Source organism: Mastigoproctus giganteus, chromosome 13 (assembly GCF_048544385.1).
Source record: "Mastigoproctus giganteus isolate SK-2022 chromosome 13, ASM4854438v1, whole genome shotgun sequence".
Classification (NCBI taxonomy): Eukaryota; Metazoa; Arthropoda; class Arachnida; order Uropygi; family Thelyphonidae; genus Mastigoproctus; species Mastigoproctus giganteus.
The window spans coordinates 74,003,624-74,016,126 of NC_143587.1; the positions used below are offsets into that span (position 1 = coordinate 74,003,624).

Consider the following 12,503-nt stretch of genomic DNA (forward strand, 5'->3'; position numbering starts at 1 on the left):
TGATTAAGGTTAAGTAAGTAAAGTTATTGGAAATTTAAAAACTAGGGTTAGTGTATACTTAACTATAACATTTATGGTTTGTGTTCTTTCTCTCACACATTTACACTCATTCATTCATCTGGCTTTCATTTCATTTGTTCAATTCTTTCTTTCTGTACTGCACTCTCTGGGCACCACAACGTACTATTATTCTTCGGTTGAGGTTCAAGTATTGGAATTATTATTATTCCAATACTTGCACCTCAACTAATCATAATAATAATTATTATTAGTTAGTACTGGAATATTTTTTTGTTAGTATATATAAACTAATGTGAGTTATTAAGTTTGTATTCATTTGGCCAATTACATTTGCTCCTTCACTCATTCCCATTTACCATAACACTCATTCACTCTCTCTTGCTCTCATACTGGGTCACTCTCACTAAAACTGCCATTTATTCCCTTTTACCATAATTTCTATTTCACTCTTTCACTCAGTGCCCAGTGTATTCACTCTTTTATCCTCTTTCATTCTACATTGCATTCCCTTGCTAAATTATTAGTTTACTAATATTTTTCAGCTAATCTGCTTCCCTGGCTGCCTATACATCTCCCTTCCCTATGTGATTACTTATTTGGTTTGGGACCCCCCCACGTCCCTCACATGGCAGGGTAGTCCTGGAAGTACCCTGGTCAATCTGGTTTAATCTTATCAGGTTATTGACAGGGTGCTGAATACAGCTATTCTGACAGTTTTTTAACGTCATCATCTGGGCATGGTGGGAGACATTGGCATTTTTGGCTACTGATTACTGATTTTTAAGAATTAATCTTAAAACAGCTTTTTTCCATATTTTTGGGAATATTCCCTCTATCATACAGTTGTTATATGGGTGTATTAGTTTGTTAGGAGCTATTTCTGCTAGTTTTTTTTATTATTTCTACCTCTAAGATTTCATAACCTGGGCATTTATTATTTTTGTTTTAGATAATGCTATTTCCAATTCTTCTATAGTAAACAGAGGTTCGATATTAGTCTTGTCATATTCAGTATTTTCTTTCATGATGTCAATCTGGGCAGGTGAATAGTCCCTGGCCTCAGTCTGTATAATACTGTCTAAGAGGTTATTTACACTGCGTGCCAAGCACAAGGTTTGGATTCCATCTGGTTTGACAGTTGTTTCTATAACATCTGCCCTTGGCAGCTTGTTAGTCACTATTCTGTAGACAACACCCCAAGGATCATTGTTTTCCATAGTTCCCACCAAGTGCCTCCAGGATTCTTTTTTCTTGTCTCTAATGAGGGTGGTTTACTGATTCCTGAGAATACTATAAGGATCTCGCAGTGCATCCACCTCATTTTGTGGCCAAATCTTCTGGCTCTTTGAAAGTGTCTCTTCACTTGGTGCACCCTTCTCCTCAGTATAGTCAGTTCAGGGCACCACCAGGGCACTACCTGCTTCCTCGTTTTTTTCTGTTGAATAGACAGGTTTGATGTTTTTGTTAGGATGTTTGTCATAGACAAGCTTGCTCGTCTCGGCTATATTTGTTGTTCGATTTAGATCACTCATTTTCTTGTTTTTGCAGCTCAGCTGCTGTAAGTTCTGTGAAGATCTGCCAGTTTGCATTTTTTATATTAAACCTTTTAATGTCTAATATAGAGTGTTGGCCCGTTTGTAACTGCCTTTTGAGTTTAAAAGTGATAACTCTAGGATCTCATGTGGTCCAGGCTGACTGGACATACCAGTCTGTAATTTTGTAGGCTACTGAATTTGTGGTAAGAGTGACATCAATGTCACTCTCAGACATGGTACTGCTACAATTGGAAGGTTATTAGCATAGCATCAGCAAGGGCACATGATGCAAGAAACCAAGTTTACACAGCATCAGCCAAAAAAAAACACAAACTCCCTTCTCATTTCACCCATCCACCTGCTCCAAATGTTTGTCTAGTTCTGCCTTGAATCTGTTTAAGCTATCAACTTCAACAACAGATGGAAGTTTGTTCCAGCCATCAACCACCAGCTGGCTAAAGGCAAACTTCCGCACATCTATCCAACATCTGTCTTTCCTCAATTTGAATTTATGCCCTCTCAAATGATTATTCTGAGCAAGAGGAAGAATTCCATCAGCACTGAGCATGCTCAAACCATTCAAAGCTTTATACACCTCAAACAGATCACCTCGCAGGTGCCTAGTCTCCAGATACTGTAATTTGCAAAATTTAAGCCTTTCTTGGTAAGGGCAACCCTTTGTTCCATTCACTAATCTTGTTGCCCTTCTCTGAACTCATTCCAACAGCTCTACATCCTTCTTAAAATGAGGCCTCCAGATCTGTATACAGTACTCAAGGTGTGGCCTGACCACTGCCTTATATAAGGGGATAATCACCTCCTTATCCCTGCTAGAAAAATTCCTGTATATCATTGAAAAGACACTATGAGCTACTCTTGCAGACCGTCTGCACTGCTTAGAAAACTTCATATCTGCCTGCACAATTATCCCCAGGTCCTTTTCGTTCTCTACAACTGTCAGTGTAGTACCACAGAGTTGATACGTTACTTTGGGGTTGCTGTTTCCCATATGTAGTACTTTACATTTGTCAATGTTAAACTTCATTTGCCACCTCTCAGCCCATCTGCTCAACTTTTCTAGATCCTGTTGCAGCAGTGTACTGTCATTAGTGTCCTTAACAACCCTGCCAACTGGCGCCTCCGTAGCCAGGTGGGAAGGAGCAGCAGTGCGTAGCACACGCTTCTTGATTGACCGGGGTTTGAGCCCATCACCACCAAATACGCAGGATGCGGAAGGGTCAGGGAATGACCACCACATATCCCGGAGCAATATGGCCTTAGTTGCTAATGCTCCTAAAAACCAAATAACAAACATAACAAACCCTGCCAACCTTCATATCATCTGCAAACTTGAACATTAAGCTTGATATACCATCATCAATATCATTTATAAAAACAGAAAACAACAATGGACCCAATACTGAATCCTGATGGACTCCACTAATAACATTATTCCACGATGACCAGTGTCCACTGATTACCACTCTCTGTCTTCTCTCACTCAACCATCCCTTTATCCATAGCAGCAATTTGCTTCCAATGCCACACAGCTCCAATTTGTGCAGCAGTCTTCCATGTGCAACAGTATCAAAAGCCTTTCTAAGATCCAAATATATGATTTCCAAGTTATTCCCTGCATCCAGTTCCTTTGTGACCACATCATAGTATCCAATCAAATTGGTCAGGCAAGACTTTCCCTTAACAAAACCATGCTGTGTCCGAGCTATAACTGAAGTCTTGTCTAAATGATCCTGCAGTGCTTCTTTAACCAGTGCCTCCATTAATTTTCCTGGAACAGAAATTAAACTAAAAGGTCTATAATTACTTGTGTTGCCCTTTGATCCTCCTTTGTGAATTGGGGTCACATTTGCACATCTCCAGTCCATGGGTACCTCCCATGAGTCCAAAGAAGCTCTCAATAATTATGGCTAAGGGTTTGCTTACTTCCTTTGCTGCTTCCTTTAATATAACTGGATAGATCCCGTCCACCATGGGTACCTTTTTTATGTTTATCTTCAACAATTTCTCCTCCACTTTCCTCTCAGTTATTACAAAATAATCCAGCTCCTGCCAGAGATTAACTCACCTCTGGCATTCCCCTCCCTGAATAACTCCTCATGGGTGAATGTAGATGCAAAATACTCATTTAGTTTGTTAGCCACTTGAGCAGGATCATCAACAGTTGAACCATCAATATATCCAGTGGACAAATCTGATTCATCCCTTTCCTTCTAGAGTTTACATACGTAAAGAACTCTTTGTTGTTTTTCTTTGCATCATTTGCCAAGGATTTCTCATAATCTGCCTCTGCCTGCCTAATCTCCTTTGTGACTTGGTTACAAACCAGCTTATATCTATCATAGGCTTCCATGTCCCCCATTAATTTATATTTATCCCATGCATTTTTCTTCTCTGCCATATGTCTCATTAGTTCATCTGACATCCATTTAGGCCTAAACCTTTAACAATATTTCTTAGTTTGTATGTAAAGCCTAGTAGCTTCCAAGATAATTTCTTCGAATGCTTCTCATTTTGAATTTGCTGTTGGTAACATCATCAGGTGGTCCCACCATATAGAATTTAAATACTGTCTCAGACCACCATAGTCACCTTTACAAAAGCAAAAACCCTTCCCTTTACCCCTGATGGTAGTTACCTCTTTGAGTAAATCCCACTTCAACACACTGTGATCACTGCCACCTAGTGATTCCTTTATCTGCAGATGCTTAATGCATGAAGAATTCCTACTGATAATATCAGATCAAGAGTATTATTCCCTCTAGTTGCCTCCTGAACATGCTGATGTAGAAAACAATCATCCAATAAATCCACAAAAGCCTGGCTAGTGTGTGAGTGACCAACCCACAAATTCCAGTCAATATCTGGGAAATTAAAATCCCCCATTATAAGACTCTCTGATTTACTGGCTCACTCTATTTCTCTGCACAATTGCTCATCATGCTCATCAGATAATGATGATCTGGATGTAAAATTAACTGACAATAACATTCATTTCCTATCTTCTCACTTCTCAATCACAACCACCATATGCAGAAATATGCAAACAAAAAAAAGATCTCACAAGGGCATTAAGATTATCCTTTTCACTAATTATATAAACACATAAAATTTGTGATGCATTTTCAAATTAACTGGAAAAATCTCTCTATTCTCTGTAGATGTCAAAATTTACATGTATCTATGAAAAAAAAAAAAAAAAAAAAAAAAAAGATAGCCTGTGAATTTAAACCTTTCAAATTAAGAAATACATATGTGAAAATTAAAAAATACTGTTTTTCAATCAATCAATTTTGTAAGCACTATCTTTTACTTCACTTCAGCCACCATGTTATTTTAATGTTTATGTATATAATAAGATTTATTTATTATTATCATTTATATTACAAGAACACTATTTCAAAATTGTGCAAAATAAGACTGCAAATCCAGGTACTGTACTTCTGCACACTGTTTCGGGGGGGGGGGGGGGGAGCATCAAAATGCATAAAATTCACTGATCGTGAAAATTCCTAGTTGAACCACCCTGCACAGCAGCAGCAGACAGTAACTAGGCATATACAATTATCGTATAGATTTCACTATATATGTGAACTAGCTTATAATTTGGTAAACTTACCAAATTTATGACAGCAGAAAAAATGTATGGCTCCATATCTTCTAAACCAATAAACCCATTCTTTCTCCAAGAAAGTAATCTTTGAGCAAAATCCAGTTCATCAACCACACCTGCCCAATGGAGTATTGAATCTAGAATAATAAACTATAAAAGAAAAAAGATGCATTTATAAAGTTCATATACAGAATGAATAATAATTAAAGCTCGCTTACTCTGATGCATGAGAAAAATAAGAGATGAATGCAGAGTACCCTGATACTACAGTTAAGGTAACCAAGGAAGGAATTGTTCATCATGCTGTTTTTCATGACTACAGTACAAACCGTATTTTCAAGGGATCATGTGAGAAATTGCCCAAAACGGTGATAATATGGTGTGATCGTTGCTTTCAGGTATGGCAGGATGTCAGTGTTACTAAAGTAGACATTATTCTTCAAAAATTTCTAAAACTAAAAATTAAACGAGCAAAAATTAGGCAACTGAAGTGTTCATACTGTAGGTAAATTGTGGTTAACAATCTTCTCACTGATGACACTGGTTTAAAGCAGCTGAGACATGGACTGAATATGTAGAGTGCCATTTCGCACAAAATGAAACACCTTGAGACAGCCACACTGTTTGAGATTGGAATGATGGAGCTAGGTCCTCTGTGACAGTATAGTAGCTTGTCACTTGTTATTTGGAGAGGCCTGGGTTAAAACCCTCCTGGAAAATGAAGGAATTCTTAAAGGCTGCTTTAGTCAAGTTATAGTTAGTTGATTTTAGGCAGGTAGAGTGTGCTCCTCTCCTTCTATGTTTTTCAGTTTGCACAATGTACAAATTGTGCCTGTGAACATTTGCATAGACATAATACATTAAAAAACATATGAACCAAAGTACCATAACCCCAGGGGCTCATATCTGGTGAGTATTGGCTTGGCACACCCAGGCTCCTGAGCTGGATATCATCATTCCTCTCTCTCTCTCTCTCTCTCTCTCTCTCTCAGAGTAATTCAGAAATTTTTTTTTTTTTGCTGGTGCAGCATAAGCATCAGGCATCTGTGCACCATATGGCTAATAATAATAACTAGGGGCTCCACCCTCTGCTTGCTTTGCTCACCAACCACCACACATGCTTTTCTATGTAATATGTAGAGGTATGATGGAGTAAGTCAAATCTTTTTTATATAAAAGACACCTGTCGAAACTCACTGATCAATATCTAATCTAATATATAAAAGAAAATAGAGTGTAAGAAAAAACTATAAAAAGCAAAATTGTGCGAATGTTAAGTGAGTGAAAGTTATTATTAATTGCATATTCTATCTTAGCCTCTTCACCAGACAGACTGATGGTTAAGCAGGCCATAACGGGCCTCATGGTTATCCAAGCTGACACCATGCTGTAGCTGGCATGATGTGGGATGCTAACACTGGCCATTAGGGCAACCCCGAAGGCCAGTATGGAACAGAACTACAAAAAGCACGCTCACCATAAGAATCTCTTTCCCCCAATCCCCTTCCCCCACCCTGTGTGGCCCCCCAACCCCACCACCCAATTTCATCTCTCACCTTCTGGACCAAGATGGGTGTCCTGTACCAGGGGTTCCCTTACTGTCTCCCCTTTTAAATCAGGCAAGTGCCTCAACACTGTCCCCTCTGTTCTCTACCCCTTTTATCCCATCCTCTTCCTATATCCCCATTATCTCCTTTCCAATATATATATATATTTTTTTTTTTTGGGCGATCTCCTTGATTGCCTAGGCTACTGCAAGTTTACCCCACCAGAGCTTTGTTCTCTCCTAATGTGACCTGCCCCCCCCTCTGTTTTAAACAGCTACAAGTAGGGTATATACACCCAAGACTAACGAATTCATGCGTAAAACTGTTTTCGTAATCTATTGTATACAAGATAATGGACACAGTTTTCACTTGTATCCATCCGAATTGGTGGGGTAAACTAATGTAACCTTCTTTAAGTAGTTCAAAATGAAAATATATTAAAAAAACTATATTTCTTTTGCTTGAATATTCCAGTGCCAAGAGGGAGAAAAGTGTGATTTCTCAATCTATGTATAAGTGACACGATATGTTAAACCTAGATTTGCAAGAATGACATCAGGCACATTGATATACCCTGTATAATGTAAGTATGCCAAAATGTTTACAAATTACTAAACTATTTGTATAAATATACAATATTCATTAATATACAACAAATGTTAGACAGCGAAGCACATGCACGAGGTTGGTGAACATTATGTTCACAGTTGTCAATAATTAATTGCATTTGTAGGGATGTAATTGCCTCACTCTCTTCTCCCACTGGCTTGAATAAATATCACTAGGAGGAAAACCTTTTTAATGTAGAGAGAGATAAGAAGAAATGACACACTATAACTTCTGTGGTCAATGCACCAAAAATTCCTAAAGACAAGAACAAAACAAAATAACCAAAACTAAAATGGTGATAATCATTTACAAGGAAGGAGGATCTCATCAAAAAAAAAGAGGTCCAGTGATCAATTCTGTCATAAATCTACACCTCACAGTGACTTTGAGGTGTAGATGGTGATAAGTAGTGAGCTTTTCTCAATCCCATAGATTGACTTTTGCACATATTCTACACAGTTGCATTAATACTTCCAGTTAAGTTGAAATGGAATCCTTCTGGCCATAAAACATTCAAAAGCTATTTGTTTCAATAAAGGCAACTCATATACAGATTTTGCAGCTCACCGTACCTGTTTAATACTGCTAAGAACATAACTCACTTTATCAATGCTGATCTCAAAAAGAAACAAGTTGGGCACTTGGGCACATTTCAGGTGTGTTCAACTTTTTTTCCCCCTTAATCAAATTGATGTTTTTTTGTGATTAATAGAATTGAAAAGTAAATATTGTTATCTCTTTATCAATTGATTACTCTGTAATGTTAAAACTTTACAGAACACTTAATAAAACTCTATACAGTAGAGTGTCGATAATCCGAACTAATTGGAACCGGGGGGGGGGGGGGTAGTTCGGACTTGCGATTTGTTCGAATTTTCAAACTTATCAAAAATACTGTTCTGGAGACTACAAAAAAAGTTTAGTAAATTTAGAAATAAGAAACAATAAGTTGTACTTAAGTATATTTATTTACAGGTAACAAAACAAATGGAACTTTTAGCCACATTAACACATATGTACAGACCTTTAAGGAAAATAATTTATTTTTTGCTGCACCATTTTCGAACTTCATTTATTTGTTGCCAGATCTCTTACTCTTTTCAGCAAGGGTAGTTCAGTTGTACAGCAGTTAGTTTGTTGCTCGTACCTCACCCTGATGGGTAGCACAGTTGGTAGAATCGCCGCCGTCCTCCCCACCCCGAGTGTAAAAGACCTGAGTGCTAGTCCCGTCAATGATGGGAGGAATCGTTATGGGCCTTTTTCACAACATGGCTGATTTAGTCAGTCTTTCTTCCAGAAACTCGGGTTTTTCGTCCAGCAAACAGAAAATCGACCACAGAACACGCAATTTACAGAAGTATACACGGCACAATATGGCCTTAGTCACTGATGCTCCCAGAACCCAGCTACAACAACAATAAACAGCATAATTGAGGGATGGGTCATTAGCTGTTCTCATAGTTTTTCTTTTTGCACAATCATCTGAATAAAGTTTCGATGCAAACTTTTAAAATTCCTTGTTGTTTTTAATTTCTGTTGTGGTTGACTTTCCAACTTTGTAAAATCATGCTAACAAAGACCTGCTTTCTCCCTTTGGAACTCTGTTTAAAATCTCAATCTTTGATTTAATTGTTAAAAATTTCTGCTTCCTTTTAAAAGATGAAGAAGAAGAAGACCATAACTACAGTACAGTAAAATAAAACTCTGTAAATGTTCAGAATCTCTTCATTCCTATATCTGAACTTCATAAACTTTTTACTCCGGATCTCACTTGTGCGTATTGTGCTAGTTGCAGTTTCTGCATGCTGTGTTCTTTGTTATTGATTGACACATCTTTTTTTACTGCTTTAGATTTTACAACAACAAAAAAAATGTCAGTGTACAGAAGTGAACATATCACATTACAAAGTGTGTTGAATGAAAGATTACAAAGTGTTATGTTTAGTTAGTACCGTATGTATATTAATTAAGCTATGTATATAAACATCAATTTATTTTTATTTTGCTAACCTGTGGATAATATTCTTCCCATTTTCACATATCATTTAATTTTGTTAATTGGTAAGGTAAAATAAAAGTATAAATTTGTGCTTTACATCTTCAGTTTTATTGCCTGTGGATAACATTCCTCTGATTTTTGCTTATTACAATTGCTGTTTAATAGAATAAAATTTCAATTCACAAACGCAATCACAATAACCAGTGCTTACTGTAATTATTTTATGGCACCAGCATAAAAAAATAAATGCTGGTTTGTTTGGAATAATGACGTTTCAAATTATTGATGTTCGGATTTTTGATACTCTACTGTAGTTTTATGTTCTCTAAACTTAACCTTTTAGTGTAATTACAACTGTATAATATTTATTATTCTTCTCTGATAAAAATTTTTTCCTAAGTCTCTTTTCTCTGTATATATGAGGCATGGCAATAAAGTTCCCGGACGTGATGTTGCAGTCGTGTGAGATTTGCAATGACTCAAGAAGTGGGTGTCTGTCAACCACAGTGGGTGTCTGTGCAAAAGTTCAGGAAATTATGGCAAGAGATCAGTTTGACCCTCAGTCATAAAAACTGTCTCCTTATTCATATCCAACTCATCAGTCAGCAGAATGATGGCTGTTGAGTTGGATATGAATGAGACAATTTATCAAATTCTGCATGAAGATTTAGGAAAAAGGAAGGTCTGCAAAATTTGTGCCACACAGCCTCACAGATGAGCAGCAGCAGCAACAAAGAGTGTCATCACATGAAAACTTCACTGAAACTTGTCAAGACAATCCTAATTTCCTAAACTGTATTGTCAATGAGATGAAAGTTAAGTGTTTCAGTATGAGCCAGAGACAAAGTGTCAGAGCACGTTGTGGACTTCAAAATTCACCAATGTCCAAAAGGTTTCATTTACTGTAGTACAGGATCAAGATGATGTTAACCATGTTTTTTGATAAATAGGGTGTGTGATTCACAAGGAATCTGTACCTGAAGGGAGAGAGCCAATGCTGCATTCTACATACAGGTGCTTGAAAGACTATTGAGGTACATTTCTGGGTGAGACAGATCAATCATCCATCATACTCTCCCGATCCAGTGCCAGCAGATGTTTTCCTCTTTCCCAAGGCAAAAACTGCCTCCAAAGGAAAGAGATTTCAAGACGTTGAGGACATATTCAGGATGGTTCGACTGTTGATGATCCTGCTCAGATAGCAAACAAACTGAATGAGTATTTTGCATCTACATTCACATATGAGGAGTTATTTATTTTTTATTTTTTTACCTCAATATAGTACATAGAACACTTCCGTATGATGCTCTCCAGAAATTAAAACGAAAAAATCGAAAATCTTACATTAGAGTAACAAATAATTAAAAATCAATTTTAACACAATTAAAAATCAATTTAACGCAATTTTAAAAATAAGAAAATTAATTAAAAGAATTAAACGAAAAAATTGCAAAACAATTTTCCTTCCAGAAGCTGACAACACTTTGACTGTATGTCGTGATCACAGGAATGAAAATTACCGAATGGTGGTGAGCATGAAACTTAAATAGGGATTATTTGTCTTTGCACATGCATGCAAAAGTCCATGAACTGGAGATCAGATGTGGCTGGCAAACAATAGACATTATTTTGGGATATGTTAAATAATAACTTGATACCGATTGATTATACAAAGCTTCCTATTAAGGAAATTTTTCAATTAATTAAACTGTTAGTTGAGGCCAACTATATCACCTATCGAGACAAAGTGTACAAACAAATTTTTGGTTTGCCAATGGAATTGAGCCTAAGTGGCTTAATATTGGAGATCTATCTCTCAGTGATTGGGCACATACATTTTACGCCTTTTGACCCCATATCACATAAAATGGGAGGTATTTAGATGATGTTCTAGTTATTACTGATAGTAGCACTATCCAAGACATTTTACATTAGTTTAATAATATTCATTCTAGACTCAAATTTACATTGGAAAGGGAGGATATGGATACAAAGTCATTAAATTTTCTAAATTTCACGCTTACTCGGGACTCGAATAAAATCCAATTTAACATTATCAAAAACCTACAAACACTGGTATGCTACTACATTATAACAGCTCTCACCCGTTCACCTACAAAAGATCAATTATCTTTAATCAATTTCTAAATGCCTACAAATATTCAATGACGGAATCTGCTTTGGGCTCAGAAATACAAATATTAACCAGCAGATTCTTAAACAGGGGTTTAAGAATTTGCTACAATAAACCGAATTAGGGTATAAGCTAAGGATAGGATACAAAATACTACACCAACCAACAATAGTAATATCAAAAAATATTTTATTTCTGTCCCATATGGTTGAATAGTGGCACAAACAGCTTAACAGATTCTTTAAAGATACTGGATTTAAAATTTGACTCATTGATTTTATAATGTTTTGCCACTGAAGAGACACTTTCACCATTAGAAATTCTGTCTAATAACTCAATTTTGTTCACTAATGTCATCACCTTTAATATTTTCACATTTCCCTTGTTATTCGTGGCCATATTTTTGTATGGGTAAAAAAGAACTTGTCCATAATAAAGGCACTTTCTTCCGTTGTTTTACACTGCAAAACGGTAGATTTATTACTTTTGTAAGCATATCAATTTATATATTGATACATTTATAAGCATATGAATTAAAAGCAAACGGCCAAACCTTCCATGACAAGCGCATAACACATACTGAACAAGGATTAGTGAGAAACATCCACGGTTGCGATTTTGTCACCCCTCCTCTCCCCCCACCCACTAAATGCTGTTTTGACCAGGAAAGATAATTTTAGCCACGCCCATGTTTTTTTATGGTGGAAAATATTCACGGCGCTTTAAAATTCACATTTTTTTAGGTTTAATTTTATATTAAATCAGCGATCGTGAATACAGATACCGCGAATAGCGGGGGTCTACTGTATATATATATATATATAGAGGAGGGCGCTGCAGACTAATGACTAGTATACACGTTTTTACGAGCTCCTGATTTTTGTGTTAAAATATGAGTTTTAAGTGTTTAGTTCGCCAAAAAAAAGTGTTCCCGTCGAAAGACATTCATCTGAGGATTACCGAGGTGAGACAATTTTGCAAACTTTTGGGAATTTAGCAAATTACCAGCGTTTTTATCTGTGTCCTT

General features: G+C 36.6%; 1 protein-coding gene across 1 annotated transcript in view; it reads right to left on the minus strand.

The window, feature by feature from the left end:
* LOC150076167 (uncharacterized) overlaps positions 1 to 12,503 on the minus strand; it is a 202,347-nt gene that overhangs the window by 58,024 nt on the left and 131,820 nt on the right. Inside the window, exon 5 of the mRNA XM_090387505.1 lies at positions 5,194 to 5,337. Coding sequence (XP_090243631.1) covers positions 5,194 to 5,337 — 144 coding nt within the window. The remainder of the gene's footprint in view (positions 1 to 5,193; positions 5,338 to 12,503) is intronic.